This window comes from Fopius arisanus, unplaced genomic scaffold (genome assembly GCF_000806365.1).
Source record: "Fopius arisanus strain USDA-PBARC FA_bdor unplaced genomic scaffold, ASM80636v1 scaffold00079, whole genome shotgun sequence".
Classification (NCBI taxonomy): Eukaryota; Metazoa; Arthropoda; class Insecta; order Hymenoptera; family Braconidae; genus Fopius; species Fopius arisanus.
The window spans coordinates 479,665-499,772 of NW_011887818.1; the positions used below are offsets into that span (position 1 = coordinate 479,665).

The 20,108-nt window shown below is 38.2% G+C and overlaps 5 protein-coding genes and 1 non-coding gene across 6 annotated transcripts in view; 4 read left to right on the top strand and 2 right to left on the bottom strand.

Annotated features, from left to right (window-relative positions):
- Window positions 1-66: 66 nt before the first annotated feature.
- LOC105270169 (phosducin-like protein) lies at window positions 67-1,935 on the top strand. Its single transcript, XM_011310928.1, has 3 exons — window positions 67-451; window positions 637-1,051; window positions 1,370-1,935. Exons 1-3 carry the CDS (start codon window positions 257-259, stop codon window positions 1,594-1,596), a joined length of 837 nt encoding a protein of 278 aa, XP_011309230.1. The 5' UTR covers window positions 67-256; the 3' UTR covers window positions 1,597-1,935.
- On the bottom strand, window positions 1,887-4,159 carry LOC105270168 (uncharacterized). The gene is made up of 3 exons (XM_011310927.1): window positions 4,051-4,159; window positions 2,869-3,274; window positions 1,887-2,524 (listed from the first exon to the last, which is right to left on the bottom strand). Exons 1-3 carry the CDS (start codon window positions 4,085-4,087, stop codon window positions 2,008-2,010), a joined length of 960 nt encoding a protein of 319 aa, XP_011309229.1. The 5' UTR covers window positions 4,088-4,159; the 3' UTR covers window positions 1,887-2,007.
- Window positions 4,160-4,216: 57 nt separating this feature from the next.
- LOC105270171 (G patch domain-containing protein 2-like) lies at window positions 4,217-7,457 on the top strand. Its single transcript, XM_011310930.1, has 4 exons — window positions 4,217-4,483; window positions 4,727-4,902; window positions 5,276-5,591; window positions 6,085-7,457. Exons 2-4 carry the CDS (start codon window positions 4,746-4,748, stop codon window positions 6,947-6,949), a joined length of 1,338 nt encoding a protein of 445 aa, XP_011309232.1. The 5' UTR covers window positions 4,217-4,483; window positions 4,727-4,745; the 3' UTR covers window positions 6,950-7,457.
- Window positions 7,438-8,404, bottom strand: Tim9a (translocase of inner membrane 9). Its single transcript, XM_011310929.1, has 2 exons — window positions 7,994-8,404; window positions 7,438-7,746 (listed from the first exon to the last, which is right to left on the bottom strand). The coding sequence occupies exons 1-2, from the start codon at window positions 8,048-8,050 to the stop codon at window positions 7,519-7,521; spliced, it is 285 nt and encodes a 94-aa protein (XP_011309231.1). The 5' UTR covers window positions 8,051-8,404; the 3' UTR covers window positions 7,438-7,518.
- Window positions 8,405-8,613: 209 nt separating this feature from the next.
- Window positions 8,614-20,108, top strand: part of LOC105270172 (uncharacterized) — a 58,494-nt gene continuing 46,999 nt past the window's right edge. The window contains exons 1-2 of the mRNA XM_011310931.1: window positions 8,614-9,107; window positions 17,020-17,089. Coding sequence (XP_011309233.1) covers window positions 8,753-9,107; window positions 17,020-17,089 — 425 coding nt within the window. The 5' untranslated portion in view covers window positions 8,614-8,752. The remainder of the gene's footprint in view (window positions 9,108-17,019; window positions 17,090-20,108) is intronic.
- TRNAF-GAA (transfer RNA phenylalanine (anticodon GAA)) lies at window positions 9,721-9,793 on the top strand. The gene has a single exon. It is a non-coding gene; the product is annotated as a tRNA-Phe (tRNA).

Genomic DNA, 20,108 nt, shown 5'->3' on the forward strand with positions numbered 1-20,108 from the left:
AATCCCCGTGGGTCGTCCTCTGGTGTTGGCATCACGAATGTCAACCACTACTCGTTCTAACTGTCAAGCCACCACATGTGTGTAATATGTCAACGTGTTTACAAGCAACACCGCTAACCATTTCCTTCATACATTTTATTAGGCTAAATCAATTAGATCAATCAAACTCCATGTGAGTCAGAAAGTTGCGTGAAAATAGTGGTGAGGTTGTATGTGACAATTAATAATTACCACGTGAAGTACCGTTGAAGGAATAATGGCAACGTTGGAGGACAAGATTTTGGGGGAGAAAAATGAGTATTACTGTAGTTCGGGTGAGGAAGAAGGTAATGATTCTGGGGATTCTGATAAGGAGGAGGCAGTTTGTGTCAAGGAAGAAACCAGTAGGACAGTGGAATTGGATACATGGGATGGTACATCCAGTAATACCGGTCCTAAAGGGGTCATTAGGGTATGGAGTTCATTGACACTCTTGTTTTCTTAACAATATAACAAACAGAAACATTTATTAAAACATCAAATAAAAATTGCACGAACCAACAAGTATTGAGTCTTGACTCAACAGTTTCCATATCATTTTTTGAAAATAAAATACATTCAATTTTTTTGGTCCCGCCAATTGAATATTCTGTTTAGGATTGGCAACGATTCAAACAATTAGAAGCTGAAAAGCGTAAAGAGCAAGATCGAGAACGTGTGGAGCTGATGAAGAAGTTGACCCTCACTTGTACAAGTACTCTCGACGATGAGAAAGAAAAACTCCAGGAAAATGACCCAGAGCTATCGGAGCTTCTGGATGATGACTTCCTTCTGGAGTATCAACGACAGAGGATGACGGAAATGCTAGCTCAAGCCACGAAGTTGCAGTTTGGGGAATTGATAAATCTAGCCAATGGCGATGACTTCCTGAAAGCAATTGATGACGAGGACAAAGCCGTCACTGTGGTGGTTCATATCTACGAGAAAAAGGCGCCTGGGTGTGATGCCATGAATGGTTGCTTGATAACACTAGCTCAGGAGTATTCGTACGTCAAATTTTGTAAAATTCTCGGTAGGTTTATTTGAAAGAGCAGTATTAATATTAAGAATTTTCGTCCAATAATTAAATAAAGAACATAATGAAGTGATTTTTCTCGGGCATTCTCAATTGACACTTTAAATTGCAAGTGTAATTCATGAATATAGATCTACAATCATCTACAAGAATAAAGGATAAATTTTCTCTGTACAATCAATTTTCCTTGAAATGATAATAATAAGACACTAGCCTTTTTCATTGTGGAATTATGACATCATCTAATCTTTGCATCACTCGAATCGTCAATTACACTTCGATAATTTCAACTTAATAAGTATAATTATGCTTCAGGTTCCGCTGCAGGGCTGAGTAAGCACTTTAAAAAGTCGGGAGTGCCAGCTCTCCTAATATATAAGAATGGTCAGGTGATCGGCAACTTCGTGCGAGTGACCGAGACGTTGGGGACCGACTTCTATGCGTCGGACGTCGAGGGCTTTCTCTTGGAGCACGGGATAATAAATGACAAGAACAATGTTCCCAAAATCATCTCCAACTCTAACAATGATGACAGCGATTGACGCGGCAGAACCCGAACCTTTCGATCTCAAAGTAGTGAATACATAGAAAAACCTAGGGCAAAATGGATGTCAGAAATGTCTTTAAACACTCATACAAGTCGAATATCTCCAAATCTAAGAGGGCGCCCATAATTTTTATAAATACCATTTTTAAAGCTGCAATCCTGCCCTACAAAAGAGGTCGCAACAAAAATTTAACTGAATTCACTGGTTATCCTCTATCTTTTTTTCACTTAATTGACTAGAATTAGGACAAAAACACCTGTCTTCAAGGAGAAAAAATGATTTCATTTAATCAACGATTGCATCAAATTTTAATATTAAAAAAGGTTCAGAGTCCATTTTTCCCTATCAATCCACATTAATTGACTCCATGTACAGTAAAATATACAGAATCCTTTTTACGTTCTCTTAAAGCATCTCCAGTAAACGTTCCTCTTTTTTTATGGTTGCACAGAGGTCTAGGTACCTCTTTAGAACCTCGTCGTACTCGGTTCCCTGAAGATCCTCGTACTGCTTCTTCAGGAGTTTTTTCTTCTTGATTTCCCCCTCGACCCCAGCGATTCTCTCATCCAGGTCATGGCTAATTGATTTGAAGGCAGCGATTGTCCTTGGCGTTTCCTTAAACATCTTTATCGTGCAGGAGATTTTGCTCAGCCTCGCTTGGAGCTCAGCCAGTTGGGACTGGAGTCGTTTAGTTTCCGCCTTTTTTACATTTATCTCCTCGACGTCATCATACTTGAGTCTCTTCCAATCTTCCAACAACTCTGCCAGCTTCATCACGTCCCTCTGATACTCGTTACAGACTTCTCCTAGTTTCTCTTTCCAATCACTCAAGAGAGACTCATCGATTCGACACAGAGCAAGTCTACATCGAGATCTATTCACGTCCATCGCCTCTTTGATATTCCCACCAAATTCCTCGTATCTATGCACAGTGTAATTCAATAATGAAATCGACACATAAAATTATTTTCCAATTTCCTTGGAAAATTCAGGAAAGAGCTAAAATAAATTTTAATCAATGATCTATAGGAAAATTATAAGTATTTATCATTATTCGAGATTTTTTTAAATTTTAATACAACATTAACATTAAACGTTAATTTTATATTTCATTGTAATCCAATTTATTCTAAAAAGGTGAACTATGATGAAAAAATTTTTTTGAATATGAATTTCCCATTTTTCCCCTTATCCTTCGTTTTCACGATTGAAATGGAACAAGGATTTTTGTAAGAAAACGAAATAAAATTCTACAATAATACGAACTTTGTGATGAACCTCTGGCACTTCTCTTGGATCCTCGTTTCCACTTCGGCCTTTACCATTTTCTTCTCATCAAAACTCAATTCAGGCCTCGAGACATCAGTAATTCCCAGCAACTGAGTCTGACTACCATCCGCGATATTCACAGCTATTCTCAGGTACTTGTCGACACTTTGTACTTGGAGAATGTGCCTTAATTTGGAGGATGTCTCAGGAGGAAGTGCATCAGCATCATTGGCGACTTCTTCAAGGCATTCCTGGATCAATCGAACTCTTGCAGCTTCGGTGATCGTTTCCTCACACTCGGTGACATCATTGATCAATTTCTCAGTGTCTCCCTGTTTTGAGGATTGAATGATCTCCTGAGGTTGGGGGCTGGAGCTCCGAATTACTGAGAACCCGGAGAAGCCTTAAAAAACAATTCAATATCATTTAAGAATTAATACATGGAGAAAACAGGGAAGACGGAATAGCAGCAGAACTCTTGACCGCAATGCTAAGAGAACGAAGGCTAGAATTAATCAAGATAATACAGGGCATATGAAATTAAAAGAGATCAATAGACCAGTGGATAACAGCAATAATCTTTTCAATATATGAAATTAAAGGAGATAACAAGTAATGCTAGAGGGATTTCGCTCTTGAATAGCGGTTGTAAGATACTGAGAACAGTGATGGCGCTTACGGCTGATGAAGTTTCATGAGCGTGCATTTGTCCTGTATTTTTTCAAGTTTTGTGAATTTTTAAAAAGTTCAGACAAAATTTAAAAAAATATTTGTACGATCATGCCATTTTGAGAGTCATTGAATTATTATGAAATGCGCAAACAGGACATTTTTTCGCGTCAATCCGATCAATAAGCTATGAGAAAACTAAAAAAAACCGGTGATTTTGGCTAGAAGGGGGCAGAACATCCTGAAAGAAAACTTTAAAAACTCTGGTAAATAAATGCATACAATTGAAAGGCAAATGACTATTGAAAGTTTGAAAGTTGCTCACCAGCTCTTCCAGCAAATATTCTTATAATTTACCCGCCATTCCCCCCAAGCAATACCCATAGACCACTGACCTATGCTGTCCTAACCTCTTCGAACCCAAGACCTAGGGCCAGCTCAGCCCACCCCAGGTCTCCACCGGGAAAACCCCCTAGAAACCCTCATAAATTCTAGTCGCCCTAGACGTACCTGACAGCTGACTTGACTGGTCTCCTTTTTGACTCATTGTCAACAAGCAAATAATAAATCAATCAGTGCCTTTACCGGTGCATTTAAAACGATAACAAACCTGGAAGTCCTTCACGATAATATCCCAGGGGGCACCACCTGCTGCCCCCCCCCCCGCCCGGATTTTTTTTCGCAAACACAGAAACTGCATGCGAATCGCAGTTACAGTATCATCACACACATAAATCTCGTGCTGATTGTCATTTCAGTTTTATGTGACGTATTAATCGTCTCAACAATCAGCACCAGTGATAATTCATTGGACACTTGAATGGTGCTGTGTTGATGGCGCAAACAATGTCTGAAAACACAAACATTTACATTCCCTGGACCACTCAATGGTGAATTCTAACGTCAATCTATCCAGTGGAGGTGCGCTGAGATAAACATAAAGGTGAGATGGAATAATTATCAACAGTCAGTTTATGGTTTTATTTGGTTAGTGGCTGGTGGTTTAATCGAAGAAGGAAATTGATTAACGATTTAATGAGCTGCCATTAGGTAGTCGTGATCGTCGTGATCCTCATCACGTGGGTCGTGTGACACCGACATCAATTGTGCCAATTATGTCAGACATGGCTTTCCACTTCGTTGAATAATGCAGACTAATAATAAACCCTTGTGAATTTTATCCCAGGTTATCGCGTAGAGTTCAGATGGAGCGGGTTTTGAAAGCCGTCCCAGAGGATCTGAGAGTCAAAATGGAGGCACTAGTGCACGACTTGTCATTAGCACTGGAGGAGAGCAGCAACTCGACGAATGTCAAAAGACGATGGGGTCTTAGAAGGCGTGCCAGGTCCACGGGCAATATTCGTAAGTGTAAGGAGGGATCATCTTCCATTTTCATTGGCCAGAAAGAGTAATCTTCAGAGCAATTCGAAAATTTTAATCTCTAATTTTTAAACCGTTGTTCCTTTTGATGTTCTTTCAAGAATTGAGTAGCGAATTGCTACAGTGAGATAAATCGAATTGGAAATTTTGATTAATTATAGGTTTATCTCTGGCACTGTTAGTTTCTGGTAAATAAATTCGAAGACTTCTTTCTTCATTCGATAGTGAATGGTTAAAAGTAATGGTTTTATTTTTTAAAAAGATTTCAATTGACATAATTAATTCTGAAGGTTTAAAGGAATACTTCATGGATCGAAACTTTCACTCTATCCGAAGTTGAAATTCATCGTTTCAGCTTCCCTGAGTGCAAATAAACATTCAGAGGATAGTTCCTCCTCCATCTGTGACATTCGCATTCCGAAGACCTCCTCCACTACAAAATACCAGTCGGACAGCGACGACACAGACAGACGAGAGTCATTCGCTCGTTTCTGGAACCTTAATGCGATAAGCAACGTCGAGTCTGATTCTGTCAACGAGTACTTCGTCCCCCGGATAAATACAAAACGGAAGCGCAAGTTCAAGCGAATGGCCGTGGACTCCTCGAACCCCTCTACCTCCCAGGCGATCACTCAAAAGAAAAGATTATTCAGGACTAACTGTGAAAACAGGTATGATTGCATGTCATCTTTAAAACTCAATCCTACGAAATAAAGCCATGCAAGATAATCGAAGAATTTTTTTTCTTTTCGTTTTGCCTCTTCGACCTCCTTGAATATCCAGATATCATCAGTGGAGAGAATATATATGTAAAATAAAACATTGGTTGATAGACAAATTCGATTTTTCAGAAAAGTCCCTTTCCTCCTCCAAAAATCATCGATTGAGCACCTAGTATAAAGGTCATTTTTTTCCCTTCTGTTTTTTAAGCCGTTTGAGCATTCTAATATCTCTTAGAAGGAAAATATATGTGAAATCACTGGTTGCTTGATTCACTAATTCAATTGAAAAAACGTGATTTTCCTCCTCCAAACGTCACAGATCAACCACCAAAATTGAGGGTAAATTCCGAATTATGGAATTTTCCCTTTCCTAATTTCTTTAAGAATTACAAAAAAAGTAAAGTCAATCATATTTGAGTCTTAAGTGATTTACCCTCGACAGGTACAGCACGATCTGGTGTGGAAAGCGAAAGAGATCGTGTAGAGAGCGTTCGATAGACTGTGAGATGCGTTCGCCAAAGCCCACAAGAAACTCAAAATCAAAGAGCCACCGTGGAAAGATGCGAAGTGAGGACGCAATGGACTGCTCAAGGATATCGAGCTCGAGCATATCATCGAGTGATTCAGAGGCTGGGATCAGAGCTGAGGAGGATCACGAAGGGGATGACGAGCAATCAGACTGGATCGGTGAGACCAGCTGGTGGGACGACGAGAGCACCACCGAGGAGAAGGCCATGGATCCCGCACTCCAGACACTCATTAATTATCGTCAGAGGTTCCAGAAGACCAGGGACAGTCTCAATGGAAGGGAAATTCGAGCTGGACGTCGTCATGTGGACAACAAGCCCGGTTACTCCATCATAACGTCCGCTAATGAGAAGGTCTCCAGGTTCTTGCAGGATCCCTCTCAGAGTGAATTGAAACTGCACCCCATGAGGCAGCCTGAAAGGGAGAAACTCCGACGACTTGCGAATTTGTACAGCTTATCTTTGAAGGGCGATCTGAGCTGCCCCATCCTCTACAAGACTCGACACACCACACAGGCCATTTGCGTCGATCAGGTGTCTTTCAACAGATTTTCAGACTACAAGAGACTCAGGAAGACGCCCCCACCATCGCCGAACTCTGAGATTATTGGGAGCAATGTTGAGGTGCCGATTTTCACTGAAAATTTTGCAGTTCCGGTCGTCAATCACTCCCAGAACACTTCGGAACCTATGAACTTTGACTGGGGGAATCATAGCATGGAAGCCGATGTCGTAACTCCCAAATTCGATACTGACTTTGGACATTCCAAGTCCAGTTGAACGCATTTGGAGAATGTCAATTGAAAAATTCACGTGCATTTGGAGCCGCCAATCTTCGGTTTGAAAATAGTAGGGTGAAAATAGTAATAATTCTGGGTTGAATTTTGTCGTTGGTTCCTCTCATGAATTTCCTACGGAATTATTAAAATTTTGTGATCTTCCTAGGATATTATGAGAAAAATTGTGGAGGGAGAGGTAGGTATGCAAATCACATATTACAATTGGACACTTCAAGGCTTGCTAAGGTGAATTCAAAAGTGAAGTGGTAAAAAGTAATTTGCAAAAAATTTTCTCTCGTCCTTTCCCACACAATAATTCTCTAATCTTCCCGTAATTTTATAAGCAAAAAAAAAAGGCTCGAAAGTTTTCGTTTTTAGTGCTAGAAAGCAATCTCCTGGTCCTCGTTGAAGTAATCGATGTCAGGAATGATAATTGCTAGGCTAATGTTAGGATGGATTTAATGTAAACGTAGATCGATCTAATGAAAATTATATAAAAATACAACGAACATTTTATTTAATCATTTCAAGCCTCCGCAATTATAAACAATGATCTAGCTATAATTATTGTTACATTTGACCCATTTTCTTGGCGTTGGCCATTGCGTTTTCATTCATGAGCATCTGGTATTCCTGAAACCGTTGGGAAACCCTTTGATTCATCTTCAGGAACTTCTCCATACAGTTGAGAGCACACTTCTCCTCTTTCTCTCGAATATCCCTCGTTGTAAAATCGGATATGCAGTCGATGAAACAAATTTCGGACAGTTTGTTGTAGGAAGTCAAAAAATCTTTAAACTAAATAATAGAATAATATGTTTTTAAACACATAACTAGTTTTGTTAAGAAAGAAAACCGCTATTCCCGTTGCATTATTATTTTGAATTTGAAGTTTGCGATCATGATTCAATGATGACAATATTTAAGGCGTTTTGCAAAGGGATTTGAATTTTTTAAATTGAAATGGATCTGTGGAAGCAAACATGCAGAGGCATTTACAACGAATTCCAGGGTTTTTACGTAATTAATCAATGAAACAACTTACTGATTTGATTTGTTCGGCCTCTACGTCGACAGGCACTCCAGGAATAGTTGCTGCCATTGTCAGTAAATTCGAATTAATTTAGTAATGGAACGATAAACAATCTTCAAAAGCAGTCGCTGTTTCAATAATTGAGGTTATGAGCTGCTTGAATCAACTCACGTCACTCGCATATACTGACATCGCAGGCGCAGTTGAGGTCAAAATTCCTTCTATCTTCAAAATTATTGTTAATTATTGTAAATTATTGTTATATTGATGTCTCTTCATGCCCGAAAAAAAAATTTTCAGGTAATCCCTTTCTAAAAATCCATACCAACACTCATGATTTTTAGGATTTAATCATTTTATTCAAAAAAATATTCGACTGTGCCAGAGCAAACCCATGTAATAAATTGAACTAACTTTTGATAAATTAACATAAACTTAGATTGATAAATGCATTGATCGTCGCCTCGCAATTAGATGTCTTCAATGATAGTGTCTATTTTACCCCAGACTTCATCATAATTGGAATGCGAATTGAATGGGCATTTAAAACATTTAAACTTTAGCGGGAGCGCAACGTCTTACGATTTGGAAAACTTCGAGAGATGTCGTTAGTTGTACCTTAGATGCCCGGACGTGCGTTGGTGTCTCATCATCTCTCGTCATTGTTCCGCTAAGAAACAATTAAAAAAAAGCATTTCACGCGCGTTCGAATGACTCTGAAATAGCGAAAAAACTTTCTGTGACAGCCCAACGTTTGAATCCCTCGAAAGCATGCATTCAATCGTCGTAAAACCTTGGAATTCGTGGTCCCCCCAAAAACGCGGGAAATCGCCATCACAACACCAAAACAAAGCGCTGGGACTGACGTCGAGAATACCTCTGAATAAAAATCCACAGCGAATCCCAAAATGGGCAAGGGGTCGTTCATCTTTAAAAGGGAATTACGTGCCTCTCGAATTCAGTGAGAATAATCTTCGCTTTGAATTTCGGGAAAATTTCAATGAAATTAACGAGTCAGTGCAGACACTCAGGCGGGAAATCAGTGCATGGAAGTGGCAGAAGGTCCTGAGGGATAAAGTTAGGAAAAGACTGGAGAAATTGAGCATTCCAAACCTCGATTCGTTTTGTAAGTCCGCCAATTTTTTTCTGCTTCCCAATGGAAGCATTTTCATCATTCGATTTTAAGGTTGCACTTTTTCATGTTTGGATGTCTAACTTTGGACTTGAGAACTTTCATATAATCCTTTAACGAGTGCATATCAATAATTCAACTTGAAATTTCACATTTTTCGGATCAGGACAACAGATGTTCTGTTACTGAATTTGGAAATTATTTTTTTTTTAATGACCATGTGTATGTATGTGACCAACACGTGTTTCGGTGATTACTCAAAAAAATAATTGCTAAATTTCATTAAACCAAGGTTTAATGGATTCAGTTCTGTCTTTTCTTGACCAATTTTAGGGAATATCTCCAACAGTATTGATTTGAATATTCCAAACAAGAAAGAATTCGACTAACTAAAAAAGTTATTTTCTCTTGAACTCTGACAATTTCATATAATAATTAATATTATATGAAATGCATAACTATTGGGAAGTGTATTGCTAATCTTTTAAAAAAAAATGGCTATATCATATGAAATCATATGCAATATCCCACCTGTTTTCTTTGAGCATAGGGAAATCTTGCGCATAAATGTGGAGTGGGGTTGGTAAGGTTGTATGTCGTGTGTCAAGCCGAAATAGCTCAGATGGGAGAGCGTTAGACTGAAGATCTAAATGTCCCCGGTTCGATCCCGGGTTTCGGCAATTTTTTTTATTTCGATTTGTCCGGTAATGCTGATAAAACTATATAGAAAATTTGATAATGAGAACATATATTAAGCCTCACATTTGGTTAACTGCGTTATTGTTCAATATTTGATCATCATTGACAGTATTGTTAGCGTGACACCTGCCGGCGTAACTGGATGATGCTGACCAAGTGATGACATATAAACAATTATGTGTTTAAGAGGCTGTTTGAGTATGGAGAAGACAGATTCAAATCTCCACGTCCAAATTCCACGTTGTGGCTAGTCAGGGTATCAAATAAATTTTATTACAAGCTGAAATATAATGTCATCTGTCCGTTGGATTTGCTGCGATATTCGTCTGTATATTTTCTCGTCTTTTTTCTCTTTGAATTCTCGTTCGTGTGATTCTTTATCACCCTCGTTAATATGTCATGAGTTACATACAATTGTTTGAAAATAGTTGAAACAGTCGAAAATTTACATACACATAATGTATGTAAAGTTTTTAATAAATGTGGGATCGGTAACACAGTTTTGGCGCTTCCGGGTGCTTGAGTCGTTTGGTTCATCACAATTATACTTGGGTAGAGATTTATTGATTTGTTCGCTGATTTTGCACTTTATTAATTATTTTTTCGACATTTACTTTGGTACTTAACTGATAAAGTCCCAATACAAAGGTTAAAAAAATGATATGTCTTTTCTAGTCGTTTCAAATATTACATAGTATTGAAACCAAGTCAATGCAGAGCTTCAGCAGGTCAACATAAAAGTACGTTTGATCTACCTAGGTCCTAAACTACTCGAAGCAGTAAGCATTGAAACGAGCTAAACGAATCAATTTTTGTGATGCATTTGATCGCCTAAGTAAGAATAATTTCCCATTGGGTCGATAATAATCGCTCGATTCAGTATTATCAGACGCCGGACATTAAATTGCGAGGATATTGCAAGAAGTTACATTCAGGAGAAGGTAGAGTTTGAATGATTGGGACTGGTCTGAGGAAAATATACCACGAGTAAGACTAAGAGATGCAGTCACTGCAAAGGTTGAACGGGTTGGTGGATAGCAGATCGCCTGAAAGACCGGCAAGATAATAAAACCGATTGCAAAGGGGTTACGCAGATAAGGTAATACAACGTAATAAGATCCTGCAACAGTTACTGTAAAACTACCAAAAAGCTAGAACTGGACCAATAACTAGGCAACAGAGGTAGCAATGTAATAAGTAGAAAAAGGCCAAGAAATAAATCAAAGACTGGGGAAATCACGTGATTCTGTTGACATTGACTTTTTAACCGTCAACGGAATAATTCCAATTTTTTTTAAACTTGTAGGGAAAATTGATTGATCGATTGAGAACTGATTAAGAAAGCAACAATTGTTAATTAAATTGTGTCGTTATTGGTAGTTAATTGAATTGAGAGGCAAAGTAAAATTGAATTTGATTTGTTGAAAATTTGAATATACAGTATTGTCAGCGTGACACTTGCCAACGTAATTGGATTATGCTGACCAAGCGATGACATATAAACATTAATGTATTTCAGAAGCCGTTTGGGTCTTGAGACAGCAGATCCAACTTGGGCTGCAACGTGTGTTAGTCGTAATCACTGTAATCAATCAGATGCCATAGCTACAGTAATAAACTCCCATATTTAAGTACCTATAAACGATTGGCGGGATATATTGGCGGTATCCCTTCGAGCCTAGAATCTAGAATAAATATAAGCATCCGCCCACGCAGGGTACAACACCTATAATTCTCTTCTCGGAATATTTAGTTTTTATTGCCGAAATAAAACACCCTTAAAGTTAAATTTGGTTGGAATTCAGTTACACTGTATTCCTACCGGATAGCCGCTCAGTTCGGATACTAAGGATATCTGTTTACCTTAGGATATACCTGAAAATAATAAAAATTGTGGAACAGAATAAGTTGAAAATGGAAGTAGCTCTAATATATAATTTACGGGAAAAAATGTGAAGTAGGGCTACATATATAGTTGTGGAACATCCTGAAACTAATGGTCGGTCACGCGGCTGAAATTACAATTGACTTATTGAATAGAGCGTAATTAAACCCGAAAAGGTTAATTATATTATAATATTCCTTTCATTTTCATTGACCTAAATTTTAACATTTTAAATTTTTTGTCTTAGGAAGGGAAACGATGCATACGTGGTCTATTCCTCAATCTGTAAATCTGGTCTGACTGAAAGTGGTTGTATTTAAGTTTAGTTGATGAATCAACGCAAAAAAATTGTATAACCGTATAATCGGTTCCATAGGCTAAAAAAAATATTACGGAATTAAAAATTACGCACACAAAACAGGATGGTAAAGAATGTCTAACCGCATTCTGCATTCTAACCTATCCTTTTCCGACCAAAGAATTGGTATATTGATTTTCGTAAGGAAAAACAAACGGACAAAATTTGACTGTCTTATCAAATCTTGCATACCCTCAAACCCAAATCGCCCAGTTCATGCGGGACTACTGCTAAATAGAATAGTGAACCAAGGATGAATAAAATGGTCAGTGATGATACTATAGTCAATAGCAATAATTCTAGATCCATATATAGCTCGAATTTCATCCTAAGCCAAAAAGGTCCTACATTATACTGCATGAAGACCATTTATTCAATAAATTACGCATATATGGACAAGATCAATATGTGAAATGAAGGTGCATATAATATGCCAACCCTCACTTCATGTACATAGCAAACACAACTTCGATGAATAGAAGTGGTAATTAACGTCAACGTCTCCATTATTGCCGCTGTCCCGATTAATGCTACTTTCGGCACATTTTCAATTTTATCGATGCAAAATCTTCTTCTTATCGACAAATGTTTCGCATTGATCTAGTGTTTTTTTCTGCCTTCTGTTGTCAAAAACCATAAGTTTTTAGGCTTGGGAAGTATTTTTGACTAAATTACGAAATCTCTCAGAGGCGCTGAAAAATGGTGTGACTCCTATGCTTAAAAATGATCTACACAGGTTATTAACAATATATTTTATTGATAAAAATCTTTAATATGAATCAAATGCAAATTCCAACGCAAAAATATGAGTGGCAATAATTGACACAGTTGAATGGAGCTGTGCGTAAGTTAATACAACTCATTTCCTTAATCTTTCTACCTGCATAATTTTATGTGAAAATATGCTTCCAAAGGTTTGTGTTGGAGCTCATTATCGATAATATTTCTTTTTAATTATGAAAAAATTTGAACATGGAAGATGTCCTGATGTAAGGCCGTTGCCCCACAGCGGATAGGTTCCAGGTTCGATTCCTGATCGGATAGCATGGTGAGATCTAACCATTATTAGTCTTGATCAATCACCGCATGGTCATCATGACTGAAGGCGATGAAAAATAAGCGTTAAGAAAAGAAGAACATGGAGGAAAAAAAGACTGAGAAGAAAGAGAATGAGAGCTCAGAAGCTGAAGATTGCGAACGAGAAAGACAGAGGGAAACCTTCAAGAAAGGGAATTTCAAGGAAATTCATTTATTCATCGTTATAATGAAGAATTCCATTCAACTATAAAAACTAAACATCTGATAATATAATAGACATTTGATGTGTTGATGATGTTTTAATAATTGGCAACGATTGAATTACCCATGACATTATCCTCGGTTCTAGCCGGCATTAATGGGGATGTTATCGGTATACTTATAAAAAGCCAATATACTATATTTTCGTCCCAATCAAGTACTCAAAAATTGAGAATTATTGAATACTAAATTTTTCAATTCATTTTTAAAATTACAATAATAAAAATTTGAAAGAATTTCCCGGATACATTGAATTAAGGTGAGTTAGAGAAAAACCATGAAATTTGCGAGAAACCGCACTTTTTTTCGATCGAATCATGGAACGCTTATTTGAGTGTGCTGAACGAAGATTCAAGAGCGAATAACAATCTAGAAGGTTGGCACAACGGGTTCAAAATGACATTACGAAAAGTAAATGCACCACTGTAAAATTTCATTGATACTTTTTGGATAGTATATCAACTGCGGACGCTCTACTGCACTTTCAAAGGTACGAGCACAGAATACGTCGATGGTAATACACGTTTCTTTGCAGTTGTTACTGCCTGGGGAAAAAAATTCAGTATCTATGAATATCTGCAGGGGATTGTCCACAATATTCGTAAGTGACACTATATCACTTAACAACGAAAATAGTACATTGTGAATCAAGCCGAAAAAACTGTGGTTTTGCAGTCACACGCGTAATAGCAACGCGAGCTACCACGCCTGGGACTGAAACGAGAGTTTCCCGGCGTGGCTCACGTACATTTTTTCGGGCGTGGAGCGCAAACTATGATTATATCTGCATGCCATCATCAATTGAACAAGAAAAGCGTAATGACATATTGATTATTTAATTTATTTTTTTATAGTCAAGAGCAATGCACTTATTGCCAACTTGTGTTTGAACGTATCATCATCAACATAATATGCAAAAAAATGATTATAAACGTCGTACAAATTAGATTTGTTTTTTGATAAATCACAAATATAACATTTTTCAACTCGTTTAGTTATCTTGAGGTGTATTAATAAACTTAAATCATATCGATATCGCATCTTAAAATACAAATCCAATTCCAATTCTTCATCTTTGGAATCATTACATGAGTTTTCACCTTTTTCTCTCAAATTAAAATTTGTGAAAAACATAGATGATCTTATAAATTAAATAAGTATTAGTCGTTAGCTGAGTAGGTTTGAAAAAATATTTTTCTGTTACCAATCAATATAAAAGAATAAAATCAAGACCAATAAAATTTTAGGATGATTACTTGCAGCACTATGTGTGTTTTGCTGCAGTAATCACGTGAGTTACTCTTCCTTTTCATAAATGTTTATGTTACCATAATTATGAATTATGATACCTCTCGAGCTTAACGCATTTATTGATCGTATCTGTCCTTTGGGAATTAATAATTTGCTTGGATTATTATTTAGGTTTGTTATTATTGAACTTGGAGTATTTTTCAAATAGTTGATATCTTCATTTTCTTTGTTTTCACACATTTCGTAATTGCCACGTGTTGACTATCAAGAGATTGCTGTTTCTGGTTGTGTCTTACCAAGGGGATTGAGAAAGTGTGATGTGAAAATGGATTTTTCAAAATTATTTTTTTGCAAATGATTCTCCAACAATGATCCTTTGGGATTATTATTCACATCAGAACTATTCGAGATCGTAATTCCAACATGGATGAGGCTTGGTTGGTGCCATTGGTTGGTTTTGCAATGGTTTCCACTCGCGTTTTTTTAAGAACACAATTTCGAGGCTGTTCTACTGAAGAAGTTGGCAAAGTTGAAATTAACGAGGCAGGTTGAAACTGAGTTGATCCCCTTACTCCTTCGCTGATCTGTCTTTTGCATCTCTTTGACGATGCAATGTATCCTCTTGGCACGGTAGACGAATTCCATCCCTCTGCACGTTGAATATTTGTCATACTAGGACCAAAGTCAGCCAGGCTTCTTGCACCTGTAATTTGCAACATAGTGATATCACGATCCTAGATCAAAAAAAAAGTAATGGATTAGGTATTGGTCCACATTCTGATTGCTAGATTTTCTGTTGTGATAAGCAATGAGGAAATGGTCAGTTGTGACATGCTTCGGTCGCAACTCCATATATTTTTAGTTTTCAACAAAGGGAATCTCAATTGTGGTTTCTCTGGAGTGTCTTCGACATGTTGGATTTTTAGAGAATGAAGTTCGCACTTGCGATAGGTACCCATCACTCCGACAATCGAGATAACCTAAGTGAATAAGAATGTTCATGATGATTTCTTGAAGTCTCTTCATTTTAAGAGATAGAGCAATGACGAACTAACCTTCTTTACTAAGTCATCAAAATGTGGGGCATCCTGGAAAAATTTCTGGATTTGTTCCGGCCTTAAGACTCGTGCTTTCTTTGGTTTCTAGCCGACTGGTTTCTTTTTCAACAGAGCAGTTAACTGTGCGTATTTTTTAATGTCAATATTGTGACGATTAGCCAAAACTTTTTTCAACATCGAGTGTTTTGATCATAACGTATTTGGGCATAATAGGCTCTTCAAAGGAGTGAATAATGTTTTTTTCTTTTCTCCAGGCCATGAATTTGTCGAACCATTGCTCGTACTTCTTAGCTGATATTTTAGGCAGGTGATCGTCAGAAAAAGATTTGGCAAGAGCTAGGATTTCTTGGGGTATATCATTGTCATTATCATTATAGAAATGCTCTACGTAGTTCTCCATGCTTAACATTCAATCAATTTCTATTTTTTCAATGCTCGTGACAACAATTGTAAGGCACCAAGTCAGTTTCACTGAGAGGTTATGATTACTTATCACGACGCGATAGAGTTTAAGACTGCTCCGGGACTGCAGACTCCATGGCCATGAGACCTATACGCGAATCGATCTACGATAGTTGAGAACACGCCGGAGACTGCAAAATATCAGATTGTGATTCTTTTCCAGTCACCGACCGTGTTTTTAGACTGGCCGGATAAACGCCGTTTTGCGATCTCTAGACAGCCAGGATAATGGTATTTGGTGTTTCATGATAGTGGTGTTGGCCGCGCCTAGTCTGAAAAAATATTGTTCGCAACTCGTACAGAATAGTATATTATGCAACACGTGCGTAATACATTTCTTTACTCCTGGGGGGTTTGAAACACGAGCCGAAGGCGAGTTTTACAATCCCACGAGTCGAAATAGTATTTTTCACGCCTAGGACGGAAAAAGGGAATCTGACGAATGCGACTTTATAGTCCGTGTCGGAGACGAGGATTATAACGCGCATGAGTCAGAATCACTTTTTTCGCAGTGGCTATGATGCTATTTTATGTCATTGTGGCCGAAAACGCGTTTTTATCCGAGCGAAGCGAGATTAGAAACGCGTTTTACCGGCCGCAACGACATAAAATATATTACGCACGCGTTTCATACAAAATTTTATGTCATCGCGCCCGGAATCCGCGATTTAACCGAGCGAAGCGAGGTTAGAATCGCCCGATTACGGGCACCAATGGCATAAAGTTCTTTTTGGCATGTGAAATTATACCACACGCCTTCGGCTAGTGCTATAAACCTCCCACACTTCAAAAATGACTTTTCCCTAATACTAATACTTATTCATATCTACTTATCTGCATCAATGTTGTCGCTCAGTGTAGATATAATTGTTTCAATTGAATTGTTCTTTACAGGTGATAATAAGAAGAGTTCAACGATTTCCTCGTCGACCCATGAGCTGATTGATGAGAAACAATCACTGAGGTGAGCCTTGCTGATTTTACATGATTCATTGGTGAGGGTATCGATAATGATTTGATTAGTGCTTTTTATTAGAGAGGCTGTTTGAAAAAGTGACACGTTCGGACTCAATGTATAAATTTCCCTGTTTGGTATAGTTCAAGTACGAAAAATATCCGTTGATAAATCTCTATAATTAATTGTCCCACAATACCCAACCAATCAGTTTATGTAACAAAATGGATCATTGAGGGACGTGGAGATAATTTTTCGAAGAAAATTGGCGGCAAGAAACATAATTAATCCACCGAAATATAGCTTTAGAAGCTGTGAATCGAGGAATAGTTCAAGTGCTTCGATATGCATAAAGACGGTAATTGAATTAAACGATGAATTTCAATGAAACCTTAACGTGATATATATAACGCATATAGAGGATTCATGTAAAAGATCTCTCCTCGTTGCTTTGACTGTAAATATAAAAGAGACTAAACGATACGCATACAACAGTGGATAACTTCTATAAAATAGTATATTGTGCACCATGGGAGGAAAACAGGGCATTCCAACCCGTGTGGGTATTACCGACCCGAGGCGAAGCCGAGGGTGATAACCACGCGGGTTTGAATGTCCTGTTTCCCTTTAGCGGTGCACATTGTTCTTTATGCCATCGGTGCCCGTAATCGCGCGATTCTAACCTCGCTTCGCTCGATTAAATTGTGGATTCCGGGCGCGATGACATAAAATTTTGTATGAAACGCGTGCGTAATATATTTTTCGACTCGTGGGGTTATAAAACTTGCCTTCGGCTCGTGTTACAAATCCCACACGAGTTAAAAAATATATTACGCACGTGTTGCATAATATACTATTCTGTCATGGCTACACGGAAAAGTTCGATTTTTCTTCGTTAATGAAGGGAGGAATGTGGGTTATGTTATCCCGAGGATGCTCAAAAACAATAGAAGTCCGAGGGAGAGAATAGACCACTTTCTTCCCGTCATTTGGGGAGTAAAATCGAACTTTCCGTGTAGGTATGACGGAAACCTATTTTTCTCCCCGGCGGGAGCAAAGTACACACTTCCCTTCCGCTGCGCGGGAGGGAATTCTGACTTTGCTCCTACGCCGGGGAGAAAAATGATGTTCTCAACACGGAAAGTAAAATAAAGAAGGCTGGCCCACGTGCAGAAAGCACGTGCGTAAGCCTTCTTTATTTTACCTCTTACTTTACCTCCCTAGGTGAGAAAAATACTATTTTGACAGTTGACGGGTTTTTCTTAATTTGAAAATTCCAATGATGAGTTTTTTATAAAATTTTTTGAGCTATATGTACAGATGTTAAAGAGCATTTTACGCGTTGAAGAATTTGAGTATTTAAGTATTTAAGTAAGTTTTAAGCATGAAATCCATCGATGTGGCAACAACGCTACTCAGGTTAGGTGAGCTCTCATTACAGTCGTTTACAACATGCATAGAACTGGCACCCGAAAAAGATCATTTTTTGAACGCTATACGAAAATAGAAACATTCGTCATATTTTTCTTCGAACGTGTACATCTTTTTAGTTAGTCTATGCAGAGCACATTTTGAGACGAACATAAAAAAAAGGAAAATTGAATCGGTTAAATAGTTTCTGAGAAATTCGCGAAAAACTTTCCAGAAACAATCACATGATTTCTACAATTTAGTAGCCACGTGGTGCGCGACCGTGGCAGATTCACTGACTTCGCAAATGACATTCTGAATATTATTCTGTGTGCTGTCAATACACCGAATAATCATCCTTATATTCGACAGTGTGTGGTATCTTTTATAGTATTTTTCACGCCTAGGACGGAAAAAGGGAATCTGACGAATGCGACTAGTCCGTGTCGGAGACGAGGATTATAACGCGCATGAGCCAGAATCACTTTTTTCGCCGTGGCTATCAGGCTATTTTATGTCATTGTGGCCGAAAAGTTTTAATCCGAGCGAAGCGAGGTTAAAAACGTGTTATGCTGGCCGCAATGACATAAAAATATATTTAGGCTGCCAGGAGCAACTACCTTTTCTCAAAGGAATACAGTTTCCACACTATACGTCGATACGACAGGCTCGGTCGTTAGGAAGCTGCTTCCCAAGTCGAAGATAGTTTATTATTATTTATTACAAGTATGGTCAATGTGAAGATGAAAATTTTGCCTCTTCTGGAATTTATGACAAATGATCACAGAGCACATTGTGTTAGAGAGTCTTGCAATTTTATCAAATGCTATTAGGAAGAGAATAAAATTTCATGGCCACCCTTTGAATCGATTGTCACAGATTGTTCTTGGACTGGCATTAACGTAATACTGGGCGCCTGAAATTAACTCATTGCTATGGAGTATTTAGAACTTGTTTATAACGAGATTAAATGCGAAACTAAAATGACGCCAAAACCAACAGGTTATGGTTGGCCCAAAGGGGAAAATTGCCAATTCGAAGCAACTTTCGGTTATGGGAGGTTATGGGTGGCAGAACGTGAGGAACTAATCACCCACCGCGAGGCTAGAACCGAAGCAGAAGAGGAGCTCGATAGGCATCTATCAGAGATACAGGCATTGGAAATGCAACTAACAGAGACAGAATTGCGAAAATAATCTGGAACCCCGGTGGAGGCAAGAAAATAAAAAAACGCCTGGAAATTCCTGAAAGACTTTGACATTCTAGTTGTCCAACAGACTTGGTGGGAACAAAAAAGAAGGTAGAGAAAATCAAGAGATTCGATAAAAACTTCTTCTGGAAAGCAAACTCAGCACAACGAAAAAAGACAGAGCGGCGGGGCACACTAGTCGGTATCAGGAAAAACCTCGGGCTAAACTGCGACGCAGAAATATGGAAATACGGGCTAGCCCTGGAAGATCCGACTCTGGAACAAGGCAAGCCCCTGAGAATAACCACAGTATATAACAACGCAGGAAGTATTACAAGTGTCCAAAGACCGCCCCCTACCTAGAATCAGCGGCACTTAATTGGGAAGGAGTCCTGGTGATACGAAACTGGAACTCTTGGACAGGAGTGC